This window comes from Blennius ocellaris (genome assembly GCF_963422515.1).
Source record: "Blennius ocellaris genome assembly, chromosome: 16".
Lineage (NCBI taxonomy): Eukaryota > Metazoa > Chordata > Actinopteri > Blenniiformes > Blenniidae > Blennius > Blennius ocellaris.
In genome coordinates this window covers 24333536-24347193 of record NC_137665.1, presented here as the reverse complement: position 1 = coordinate 24347193, position 13658 = coordinate 24333536, and the positions used below count along the sequence as shown (strand labels likewise).

The 13658-nt window shown below is 46.9% G+C and overlaps 1 protein-coding gene across 1 annotated transcript in view; it reads left to right on the top strand.

The window, feature by feature from the left end:
• The window catches only part of LOC308141087 (protein rogdi homolog), a gene marked incomplete at both ends in the record, with an annotated part of 78938 nt that extends 66140 nt beyond the window's left edge, over positions 1-12798 (top strand). Inside the window, one exon of the mRNA XM_080511090.1 lies at positions 12757-12798. Coding sequence (XP_080367216.1) covers positions 12757-12798 — 42 coding nt within the window. The remainder of the gene's footprint in view (positions 1-12756) is intronic.
• Positions 12799-13658: the final 860 nt, after the last annotated feature.

The following is a 13658-nucleotide window of genomic DNA, read 5'->3' as shown; positions in this document are numbered from 1 at the left end:
GCAGGTCCCGAACAACTGCTTATAGTTGGAGAACCGTGACACTTGGGTGAAAAATTCCTTCACCGTGGGCGTCGGGAGAAGTTGAAGGACGTGCGGTGTGGTTTTCGTGTCCTCAAGAGGTTCCGTCTCCCCGTGAGGACTTGAAACAAATGGCTGAACTTTGGGGATATTGCAAGAGATGTCGGTGGGGAATCAAAAATGGCGGTGTTGCGGGCGCCGCCATACTTATTTACCGGTCGCCGCCATTTGAAATATGCGTACCGGAAGTGACGTTTACAGAAGCGACATACAGGAAGTGACGTATCAGACCCCGCAGGAACGTCGGGAATTACGTTTTCAGAGGCCCACCCACCGGAAATGACGTAGGAGGACCCACTCGCCGGAAAAAAACTGTGCGCCGCGCTTCAAACGCACATTTGTTCCCATTGCATTGTTTTCTTCACACGTGTACTGGAAGCTCAACAGAGTAAAGGATTGTCTTCTGCTAAGGTAAATAATTGCATTTTTTTCTATGTGTAAAGTATCAGCCTGCACTAATAAGAATGAAATGGTAGGTGGAGTTCTACCAGTATTTAGAGACTATGTTTATACTCGCACTGGAAGACCGTAGCCAGATCAGCTTCACAAGCTTCCATGAGGGAACAGATATGTTCATCTATCCCCAACTGTGTCCGTCTGTCCACATATCTCTGCTGCTTTATTTCTCCGTCCAGACAACTCACAGTTTACTGTGTGCCTTCACTCATCACTCCTGCTAACTGCAGTTTCATCACAACATTTAGTTGCGTTTACGTCCTAAATGGCTGAATTTTGTCACGTGGTGGGTGAAAAGCCTCAAAACGGTGTGCATCAGCCTGCACTAATAAGTAGGACATGGTTGATAGGTGTCATTATATGAGTATTAGTGAGAGGAAGAGTTGTTGTATAGTTATGTTGGGAGCAATTCAAGTAAGATCAGCTCAAAGTTTATGTTGCTCTTTTTTTATCTTTGTTCCATGTGTTGATTTATTTAGACCCGTACTTTTTATCATACTGCATTACTGGATTTTTACAACCTGACTGGGATTTCTGTGTTATTATCAGTGCATCCAAATTAGAGAAAGTTTAATGGTTATGAGGGAGATTGAATATCTTATATATAACATACTGCAATGAATCACTTGGATGCTTGTCAGTTTGCATTCATCAATGAGAGATCAGTACATTTGAACAAATACTAATGATTCTGATTTAATATTTTTTCAGACGCAGTGTTCAATCAGAATGTCACGTCATCGTAGCAGCGAATGCTTGGGCATAGAGCATTCATATGCACACCAACAATGCACACAGCATCTGTGCTGACCACGGATCCAGAGACCGTAAAGGAATTGAGTGTCACATGTCTGCATGCAGAACACTCCTATGACTCATCAATCAAGTTTGAGATTTTTTATGTAACATAAGCTCAATTTGTTTATTTTTATTCATCTGTATTGCAACAGATCTTCGAGATGCTGAAAGAGATCGAGGAGGTCACGGAAATCAAGAAGGGGGACCTGAGACTCATCGATTACATTTTTGATGTTGTGCTTCCAGAATTAAGATGATCAATCGAATGGAGGACATCATAGAAGTCGTGGTCAATATTTAGTGTCTTTGAAACCTATCTGCATGCACCTTGTCGATCTTTTTCAGATCATCATCAACATCCTGATGGCTGAAGGTCACACAAGGCTTCAAGCAGAGGTCATCATAGCCAGTGGGAGAAAGTTCTAGCAAGCTCCTGTCGTCTGTGCTCTCATCCTCCCTGCCGGATGTCTATCAATATAGTGGTTTGAAGTCTCCTGTCCGATTTTCAGAGTGTATCTTTTATATATCTGTCTGTCCTCTCCTCTATCCTCTCACCCCAACCGGCCAGCAGAATGCCGCCACCTCTGAGTCTGGTTTCTGCAAAGATTTATCCTGTTAGAGGGACTTTTTCCCTTTCCACAGTCGCTCACGCTTGCTCATGTGGATTTGTTGGGTTTTCTCTTTTAAAGTGCTTGTAAATATAATAAAGAACAATGACATGATTCATGATGGTTTTATTCTTTTAAAGTTGTCAGAGGTACTTTTTGAAGGTTTGTCATGGACATTTACTCTGAAGTAACTACAGTTACTCTCCATTCTTGTAGTTAGTTTTGCTTAATGCACCACACATTGTCACTGGATGAATGAAGTAGGCAGATCAGTTTAGTAGATGAACTCTACAGATGTGGTTCCAGCTGCAGTGTCTTGCTGAATAGGTTCAGAGAGATATTGAATATGGAATATGATGGGGGGGGGGGGGGGGGGGGGGAAGATTCTCACTCTTCAATCCACTTGGCTCTGGACCTTATAAATACTCTGAGCTTTATTCACATAATATCTACCTGGATGTTCCGCCAGTGTTCTTGTGCTTCTTCAAACTGAACATGACCCATGAAACCGTGACGTAAGTGAAGCAGTGACGTAAGTTGTCCTTTTAAATATGGCGGCGACCACAAACACGCATGGCGGCGGCCAAAACAAGTATGTCGGTGCCCATAAGCCACCATTGTGATACCGCAGTGGCGAGGTTTGCGTTTTGAGAGTAGTATGGCGCTGACCGTGAGCAATAATGGCGGCGTCCACAAACACGCATGGTGGCGTCCACAAACAAGCATGTCAGCGGCCGTGCACCGCCATTTTTATACCGCACTGGCGAGGTTTCAAGTCTGGAGGAGCACGGTTGCATTGCGGATCATGTTGTCTTGCCTCCCACCGACAGTGACGCTGTAATTGTGCGTCGGAACAAAACATTGCATGTAGTACTGCCTCCCACCAACAGTGGCGCTGGGGTGGTGATTCGGATCAAAATGGCCGAACAAGATGGCGGCGGTGGATTCCCCACCGACGGCTTCTCGGATATTGTGCGACGCCTCTTAAAGAGGCAGGCACAATTAATAATAACAATAGTAATAGTATACTTATAATAATAATACCAATGGTAATAGTGTACTTGCACATGTATAAATATATGTATATGTACATGCAATGTGCCATCTGAAATACATGATATAATATAAGTCTCAATGTAATTTAGTCCAGGTGGTGATGATTGAGGCTCTGACGGAGGTAGAAGAGTTAAAAAGTCTTATTGCTGTGGGGAGGAAGGATTTCCTGTTCACCCTAGAGGTTCACCCTAGAGGTTCACCTCTAGTGTGACCCTCTAGTGTGAACCTCTATGGTGAACCTCTAGGGTGAACCTCTAGAGTGAACCTCTATGGTGAACCTCTAGTGTGAACCTCTGGGGTGAACCTCTAGGGTGAACCTCTATGGTGAACCTCTAGGGTGAACCTCTATGGTGAACCTCTAGTGTGAACCTCTAGGGTGAACCTCTAGTGTGAACCTCTAGGGTGAACCTCTAGGGTGAACCTCTAGGGTGAACCTCTAGTGTGAACCTCTAGTGTGAACCTCTATGGTGAACCTCTAGTGTGAACCTCTAGGGTGAACCTCTAGGGTGAACCTCTAGGGTGAACCTCTAGTGTGAACCTCTAGTGTGAACCTCTATGGTGAACCTCTAGTGTGAACCTCTAGGGTGAACCTCTAGTGTGAACCTCTAGTGTGAACCTCTATGGTGAACCTCTATGGTGAACCTCTATGGTGAACCTCTAGGGTGAACCTCTAGTGTGAACCTCTAGTGTGAACCTCTAGGGTGAACCTCTAGTGTGAACCTCTAGTGTGAACCTCTAGGGTGAACCTCTAGTGTGAACCTCTAGAGTGAACCTCTATGGTGAACCTCTAGTGTGAACCTCTAGTGTGAACCTCTGGGGTGAACCTCTAGGGTGAACCTCTAGTGTGAACCTCTAGGGTGAACCTCTAGTGTGAACCTCTAGTGTGAACCTCTAGGGTGAACCTCTAGGGTGAACCTCTAGTGTGAACCTCTAGTGTGAACCTCTATGGTGAACCTCTAGTGTGAACCTCTAGTGTGAACCTCTATGGTGAACCTCTAGTGTGAACCTCTAGGGTGAACCTCTAGGGTGAACCTCCAGGACCCAGAACCTCCATCAGCTGGTGGACTGAATAAAGTGACTTCGATAAGCTTCGATATCAGAGGCTTCAAACAGCTGGACTTTAAACTGTACCATTGTTCCTCATCGGGCCGTGTTAATCAGTCAAATCCTTTCTCCTCCACAAAATGTTCTCCCCCATCCCGGGGACGTCATGGTCAACTTCTACATCAACCTGAGTAAACTGTGCCTGACGGTGTACCAGCTGCACACGATGCCCCCGAACACCACCAAGGTCAGATCAGAAAGCATGGAGGAGGTGGTGGTGGTGGGGGGGGGGGGGGGACTAAACTGTGACCAAACTCTTCTTCTGACTGTTCTTTGCAGAACTTCAAACCAGCCGGGAGCTCGGTGCTGCACAACCCTGGAGCCATGTTGTAAGTCCTGAATCCCATGTTTAAACTCAGAGGTCAGAGGTCAGAGGTCAGGGGTCACTAGAGTACTGAAATAAAAATAAATGTTAAGTCCAGACAAATATTGGTGAGAAACCGTCCATGTTTGATCAATTCTTTCACGCTGGTCACCGCCACACGTCCTTCATGTTTGTTCTGTAGTCAGTGTGGTTCTCCTCCTACAAACAGTGTGAATGTAAGGTTCCCCCTCTGCCGGGCCGTACGCTTCACACCCTGATCCACAACTGGTCTCCCCCCCTGCAGTGAACTGAACAACAACCGCTTCCAGGTGAGCCACGTCCACAAGGTGGAGTGTGTGGTGCCCTGGCTCAACGGCACGCTGGTGTTCTTCACCATCTCCCTGCAGCTGTGCCAGCAGCTCAAAGACAAGGTGACGTGTTCTAGATGCTCACATGTTCTCCACCAACACATGTTCTCCACCAACACACGTTCTCCACCAACATGTTCTCCATCAACATGTTCTCCACCAACACACATGTTCTCCACCAACACACGTTCTCCATCAACATGTTCTCCACCAACACACATGTTCTCCACCAACACATGTTCTCCACCAACACACGTTCTCCACCAACATGCTCTCCACCAACACACATGTTCTCCACCAACACACATGTTCTCCACCAACACACATGTTCTCCACCAACACACATGTTCTCCACCAACACATGTTCTCCACCAACACACATGTTCTCCACCAACATACATGTTCTCCACCAACACACGTTCTCCACCAACACACATGTTCTCCACCAACATACATGTTCTCCACCAACATACATGTTCTCCACCAACACACATGTTCTCCACCAACACACATGTTCTCCACCAACATACATGTTCTCCACCAACACACGTTCTCCACCAACATGTTCTCCACTAACACATGTTCTCCACCAACACACACGTTCTCCACCAACACACGTTCTCCACCAACACACATGTTCTCCACCAACATACATGTTCTCCACCAACACACGTTCTCCACCAACACACATGTTCTCCACCAACACACGTTCTCCACCAACACATGTTCTCCACCAACACATGTTGTCCACCAACACACATGTTCTCCACCAACACACATGTTCTCCACCAACATACATGTTCTCCACCAACACACGTTCTCCACCAACACACATGTTCTCCACCAACATACATGTTCTCCACCAACATACATGTTCTCCACCAACACACATGTTCTCCACCAACACACATGTTCTCCACCAACATACATGTTCTCCACCAACACACGTTCTCCACCAACATGTTCTCCACTAACACATGTTCTCCACCAACACACACGTTCTCCACCAACACACGTTCTCCACCAACACACATGTTCTCCACCAACATACATGTTCTCCACCAACACACGTTCTCCACCAACACACATGTTCTCCACCAACACACGTTCTCCACCAACACATGTTCTCCACCAACACATGTTCTCCACCAACACACATGTTCTCCACCGACACACATTCTCCACCAACACACATGTTCTCCACCAACATACATGTTCTCCACCAACACACGTTCTCCACCAACACACATGTTCTCCACCAACACATGTTCTCCTCAACACACATGTTCTCCACCAACACACATGTTCTCCATCATCACATGTTCTCCACCAACACACATGTTCTCCATCAACACATGTTCTCCACCAACACACATGTTCTCCACCAACACATGTTCTCCACCAACACACATGTTCTCTACCAACACACATGTTCTCTACCAACATACATGTTCTCCATCAACATGTTCTCCACCAACATACATGTTCTCCACCAACACACATGTTCTCCATCAACACACATATTCTCCATCAACACACATGTTCTCCATCAACACACGTTCTCCACCAACATGTTCTCCATCAACCCATATGTTCTCCACCAACATGTTCTCCACCAACATACATGTTCTCCACCAACACACGTTCTCCACCAACATACGTTCTCCATCAACCCACATGTTCTCCATCAACCCACATGTTCTCCACCAACATACATTCTCCATCAAACCACATGTTCTCCATCAACCCACATGTTCTCCATCAACACACATGTTCTCCACCAACATACGTGTTCTCCACCAACACACGTTCTCCATCAACCCACATGTTCTTCATCAACCCACATGTTCTCCACCAACATACGTGTTCTCCACCAACACACGTTCTCCACCAACATACGTCCTCCATCAACCCACATGTTCTCCATCAACCCACATGTTCTCCATCAACACACATGTTCTCCACCAACACATGTTCTCCACCAACACATGTTCTCCAAGCACCACACATTCTCCATCAACGCACGTTCTACAGCATCACATGTTTTCCATCATCACATGTTCTCCATCAACCCACATGTTCTCCACCAACATGTTCTCCATCAACCCACATGTTCTCCACCAACATGTTCTCCATCAACCCACATGTTCTCCACCAACATACGTTCTCCATCAACCCACATGTTCTCCACCAACACGCGTTCTCCATCAACCCACATGTTCTCCATCAACCCACATGTTCTCCACCAACACACATGTTCTCCACCAACACATGTTCTCCACCAACACATGTTCTCCAAGCACCACACATTCTCCATCAACGCACGTTCTACAGCATCACATGTTTTCCATCATCACATGTTCTCCATCAACCCACATGTTCTCCACCAACATGTTCTCCATCAACCCACATGTTCTCCACCAACATGTTCTCCATCAACCCACATGTTCTCCACCAACATACGTTCTCCATCAACCCACATGTTCTCCACCAACACGCGTTCTCCATCAACCCACATGTTCTCCATCAACCCACATGTTCTCCACCAACACACATGTTCTCCACCAACACATGTTCTCCACCAACACACATGTTCTCCATCAACCAACATGTTCTCCACCAACATGTTCTCCACCAACACACATGTTCTCCACCAACACACATGTTCTCCACCAACACATGTTCTCCACCAACATGTTCTCCATCAACCCTCCAACCTAAACTCCATACAGAACGATCAAAATCAAACTTCTGTACCAAATGACACACACTTCATTCATCTCACCTGATTTTTGTCAAACCAACTACTGGAGTTGGGAATCTTCAACCGGTTCTGACTTATCTACCTAGAACGTATCTAGAACTACACACTGGTCTCAGTCAGTGGCTGTACCGTGGTGTAATGTGGAGGTGCTGTAGGAGGCCTCCTGACACTGTCAGGCTAAATGTAAAGCATCTTTAGATATCCGATATCCATATCGGTCAGATATCAGCCAAGAAAACGACTCACATTTTATCGGACTGCATTTAAAAACTGGGATCTAAGCGCTCCGATCGTCCTGGACGACCGGCCCCTCCGTCGGTGGCGAGTAACGTGGGGTTTAAACACATAATTGAGCTCCTCCAGCCTCGCGACATTACTCCTCGCCACCCCGGATACATGAAGAAGTTCTAAAGTCTATTGCCGCACAATGCTTATCTTGCTGGAAAGAAAACAATCACATCATGCTCTGACTGCAGGAAGTGGCGATGGAGGAGTAGCGAGGGTTGTCAGCAGGTTAGTTAAACATTGTTCTGGACACAGTCGGTGGAACTGGAGCAGTGAACTATTCACTTTGAGCAGGTGGACGGTGGACAACGTCGTCTTGTGGGTTTTGTTCCCACCGTGTACTGACAGTAAGAACTTGAATTGTTTTCCACTTTAAAGGTATAATTTGTTACTTTTCAGGGTCTTCTAATTCATTTTTTTGTAGACCAAAAAAACACACACTCTTTCTAGAAACAGTGGCGTTTAAGACGAGTCTATCCAGTTAAAGCAAAATTCCATCACTAGGATTTTTTCTCAGCATTCTAAAGTGATCAGGACTTGACCAGGAGCAGTTTTGAGGTATTACTGGTCACACAGGCAGCCTGCATGAGTGTCGGATGTATTTAACGTGAGGCAAATTGTAATTGGCCTGTAACCCTGGCGTGTGAAACCAACACTGTCATTAACAAACCACCTGGCACTGCACCAAAACCACATCTTGTACGTTAAGCAGCCGTTTTCCACTCAGATGTCTTCATGACGCCTGATCAAGGAGGATTTGTCTCCCAGTCCCTGGAGAAGAAGGTGTAGCGAAGACCAGGCAGGATTCCAACCAGTGTTTTAAAGTGTCTTCATCCACCTTCAGGACAAATAGTTTGGTGTTGGTGGAGCTGCTGTCTGCTTATTGAATCATGAATATTTGTCCCACTACTGTCCTCCAATGCGATGTCTCTGTCTCTCTTTCTAATGTGGCCTTTTAGACTTTCTGGAGGACTTGTGACGGCACCAGCATGGGCTTGTTTGGAATGAATATGAAGCCTTTATTAATGCTTGGTGATCATTTATCTCCTGTCCTGTTGGATCTCAACTGAGAAGGTGTCTGTTTGTGTTCCAACAAAATGATGTGGTTTCCAAATAGAAGCATGAGAAAACAGCTCAGGAGCCGAACAGTAAGAATCAAACTGAGTGAAAACGTGTTGTTTTTTTAAAAATTTCTACCTAAAGAAGGTTCCGAGTTTACACTGCAACGTTTTGAAAACGACGTCTGTTTGCATGGAAACGGGAGAAACACTGAAAACATTGTGGTTTTTTTGACGCTGTTGTTAGTTTTTGTAATGAAACCAGACTAAACATCAACAAACAATCGCTTCAGGATTTAGTCATATGAAGACATTTATTTGAATTTGAATTTGCCGCCCTCTCCGTCACCCTCCTTCCATCTCGTGGGCGGGGGTTAATGCTGGACGTGAGCGGGGGATCCCGTCCTGGAGGACCCTGGTGTCTCCTCTCTCCTCTGGCCTGGTGAAGCAGCCCCACCTCCAACCAGCTTGACCGGCTTCCGGTTTGCGCCGTTGTCCTGCGCCCTCCTCTGGAAGCTGGAAAACATTTTTGAAAAAGGGTCATTGAGGGGGATCTTAAAACCCATAAACTTTCATCTGCAACTCGTCATTTCAAGCAACAAGGTGAAACGCTGGAAAGCAAACAAAAGTGGGGAAACTGGATCTCTACCTTGAGGATGTTGGGCAGATTCCCCCCGTTGGTCTGGGTCGTTGAGGCCTCCTCCTCCTCCTGAAGCCCCCAGTCCCCAGACTGGGCCTCGGTGGTCCGGGCTGGTTTGAGGCTTCTGGAGAGAGCCTCCTTCTCGGCCTTCAGCCGGGCCACTTGCTGCCGGTGTTTCTGGACCAGCTCCTCCTCCTTCGCGGCCGCCTCCTTCTCCCTCATGTGCCAGCGCACTTCCCAGTGCTTGTTGCTGTCGGCCCTCAGCTTCTCGCCGACGGCCTTCAGCTGGACGCAGCGTCTCTCTTTCAAGTCTTTCGCCGCCAGAGCTTCTTTCAGCTGGAGCTCTTTGTCATGCAGGGCCGCTTGGACGGTGTTCAGCTCTGCACTGAGCCGGGACACTTGCAGCTGGTGGTTTTGCAGGAGAGCTTCCACCTTCACAGCCGCCTCCCTCTCCCTCATGTCCCAGCGCACCTCCCAGTGCTTGTTGCTGTCCGCCCTCAGCTTCTCGCTCAGAGCCTTCATCTGGCCGTAACGCTTCACCTGCGTGTCTCTGGCTGCCAGGGCGTCTTTCAGCTGGCGGTCCTTCTCCTCCAGCTGGGAGGCCATGAGCCGTTGTTTTGCCTCCATGGCGCTCAGCTGACTGTCCTTCTCCTTGTGCAGTCTGGTGAAGTCCACCATCTGCTGCATGCAGGCGTCTCTGTAGTAGAAGAGCGCCTGGCGCAGGGACTTGATCCTCGGGGAAGTCTCACTGGCTTGGTTGTTCTCCATTTTTGAAAAACAAGAACTGTCCAAAACTGGGAAGCTGTATCAGATGCTGGGAAATGGCTGTGATCTCGCTCGTGTCTCTGAAGGACTGAGTGCAGATAGACGTCTGCAGGCTGCTCTCACTGGTCTCGGGTCAAAGGATCAAAGGATCAAAGGATCAAAGGACAGGTTTACCCCGAATTCCCCTTGGAATTCCCCTAATGCAGATAGGCGAACAAACTGTTCTGGGGTCAGATTGAATATCTCCATCACCCACTTTGTTGTTTTTCCTGCACCTGAAGCTTTGACAGCAGGAATATCTCAGTGGAATACTTGAGTGAAATAATTTTTTAAAAATGACAAAATGTTGTCTATTTTAAAAATATAGATACTAAAGACAAAATAGACAAAGTGTCAATAAAATAACTGTTACAAATTCCCTGTGAAGTGCATTGTGTGTTGTGTTAGAATAGGGGTTTTTCGCCAGGCATTATTTTGGACAGCCCAGTCAGGTGATGGGGTCCTCGTGTTACGTCCCGGCGAACAGAGTTTTTCTGGTAATAATAAGACGGTCCTGAACCCCTCGTTACATGTTGAATGTGTTCGTGAAGAAGTAAGTCTTTAATAGTCATCAAGCATGCCTACAAGTGTTCATATTCAGTGTATAGGTCGGTAGATGTGTGTTTGGTAACAGTTCTGTGTCATTTAGCTCGGATGTAAATGACGCTAATGCTAATCGGCTAGCTCTGTCTACACGTGTGTGACACTATAAGGGATTTAATTCAGTTTATGGAGTATTCTTACCACTGGTTATTGATTTGTACGTTCTTTATGTGTTACAGAAAACCATTCTACATTCTACATTCGCCATTCATCATCATTCTACATTAATCATCGTTCATTCGTTATACATTCACTTATTTATCATTCGTGGGGAATCCACGTTCTGTACTGCCAGCTGATTCTATTAAAAGGGATAAAGTCAACACCCGGTGTCCATATCTGCTCTCTGACCGGAGTAGTCGTCCTGGATAAAGTGGTCCCAGCATCATAGTCATTCACAAGCGCATAATCGTCAATAATAACAACCAATAGAAAATCCTCTACTATTAAAAGCAAAATCAACATTTAAAATGAGGCTTAATTTGTCAAAATCACCTTGTGTTACAGTGTGAGGCGACACTTTTCAATAAAATGCAGATGCAATTCACGGCCTCTGTTTGCTCTGACCTGGTGGTGGTAGACTGGGTCCTTGTGTCGGCCTTGCCTCACCATACACCAGTGGTTCTCAATTATTTTCTGTCACGCCCCCCCTAGAGGACAGAGTTTTTTTCAGCCCCCCCCCCCCCCCCCCCGAATTGTACTACCATTGAGAACTTGATAATATTTATTTATTTATCTGTATAAACCATGTATGAGTTGCTGGCACCAGCATTCTGCATACAATCGCCTGATTATCAAAATAAATCTCTATGGTGTGAGGTTTTATGCACCTTGCGATGTGGTGGGCAACTTTGTAAGAGGCTAACAGGCTCTTTTGTTTACTGATGCCGCGCTGACACAATGACCGGCTTGTTGGCCATACTCATGGAGTTTACCATGAAACAACTCCAGTAACTGGGGTGTATGGTCTCCAGGTGTATGGTGTATGGTCTCCAGGTGTATGGTGTATGGTCTCCAGGTGTATGGTCTCCAGGTGTATGGTGTATGGTGTATGGTCTCCAGGTGTATGGTGTATGGTCTCCAGGTGTATGGTGTATGGTCTCCAGGTGTATGGTGTATGGTCTCCAGGTGTATGGTGTATGGTCTCCAGGTGCCGTCTTCATTTATTTGGTTTCATGCTCCGCTGCCAGAGTTTTTAGGCATAAAACACAAACGGGTGTTTCCTGGTTTCCGACGTGTTCACGGTAAACCCAAGGGCGATGTAGCATCGTCATATCTCCTGCTCTTACTAGCTTTATGTTTACTCTCACCTGTTTTCTTTTCCTCTGACACCTCATCCTTTCTTCTTTTTACTCCTGTCAGAAACTTCTCCTCCTCCTCCTCCTCCTCCTCCGCCAGCTCTGTACACCGGTGTTCATGTGTAGTACTTCTTCTACTCTACTGGTTGAACAGGCAGCCTGTTGATTAGTTTGAGCACTGCTGCCACCTAGTGGCTGGAGGCCCTTTTTTTAATCCTTCAAGCATGAATAAAGACACTAATACTGAAAGTCGCGCCCGCCTCACGCCCCCCCTGACACCCCACCACGCCCCCCCAGGGGGGCGCGCCCCACCATTTGAGAAGCACTGCCTTACATGGACTTGCATGGCGAGCTGGTTGGGAGGTTCCGGGGCTGCTTGGTTTTCAGGGACGGGGTCTGTCTGGGCCTGAAGTGTCCTAACCACAATGCTTTACACTGAACCCAGGTCACATGACCCCTGAGCTGTTTGCTTTTTCAAATGCGTCGCCGTCACTCCTGTGGAAACTCACCGAGCTGCGCTTCCTCCCCTCAGATCTCCGTCTTCTCCAGTTTCTGGAACTACCGGCCCTTCTAATCCCCGTCCGGCCGCTCCAGAGGACGTTTGTACATATTGATCAGTCTCCAGTGTTTGCATGGCGAAGATATATACCAACCCGCTCCGTCACGTCTCAGAACCGGCTTGATTTGTGTGGCGAGTGGAGAAGCTTCACGTTCAGCCTCCCATGTTTTCACCCCTGGTCCTCCAGGTCCAGGTCAGACCTCACACACACTGACAGTTAGGTTATTGTGGGCGACTTTGATGTTTGTTGAGGGAAAACACTAGAAACGGAGCAGGAAACTGAGCCAGTGTGTGAGGAGGTCCAGGAGATCCAGGAGGTCCACTCACACACTGCTGGGGAAAGAAGCTTGAAGTTTGACAGCAAACATTTCATCAATTCCAGAAGATAAGGGAGAATGAGTGACCCTCTGAGGTTGAATCTTAACGACACACGTCAGGTTGTCACAGGGAAGTAAGTCACGCTGATGAGATCCAGGTCAGTTATGAGATACGACGTTTCCAAGTTGAACAAAAGCTGCTTCATGTGAAACACAACCTCAGTGGGTCGATCAGCTCGTACATATCAGGGATCAGGTCTTATGGGAAAACGGCTCGGCTGTGCGTGTGTGTGTGTGTGTGTGTGTGTGTGTGTTTACGTGTACGTGTGTGTGTGTGTGTGTGTGTGTGTGTGTCTGTGGGCTTATGTGTACGTGTGTGTGTGTGTTTATGTGTACGTGTGTGTGTGCGCGTGTTTATGTGTACGTGTGTGTGTGCGTGTTTTTGTGTACGTGTGTGTGTGTGTGTGTGCGTGTTTATTTGTACATGTGTGTGTGTGTGTTTATGTGTACGTGTGTGTGTGCGTGTTTATGTGTACGTGTGTGTGCGTGTTTATGTGT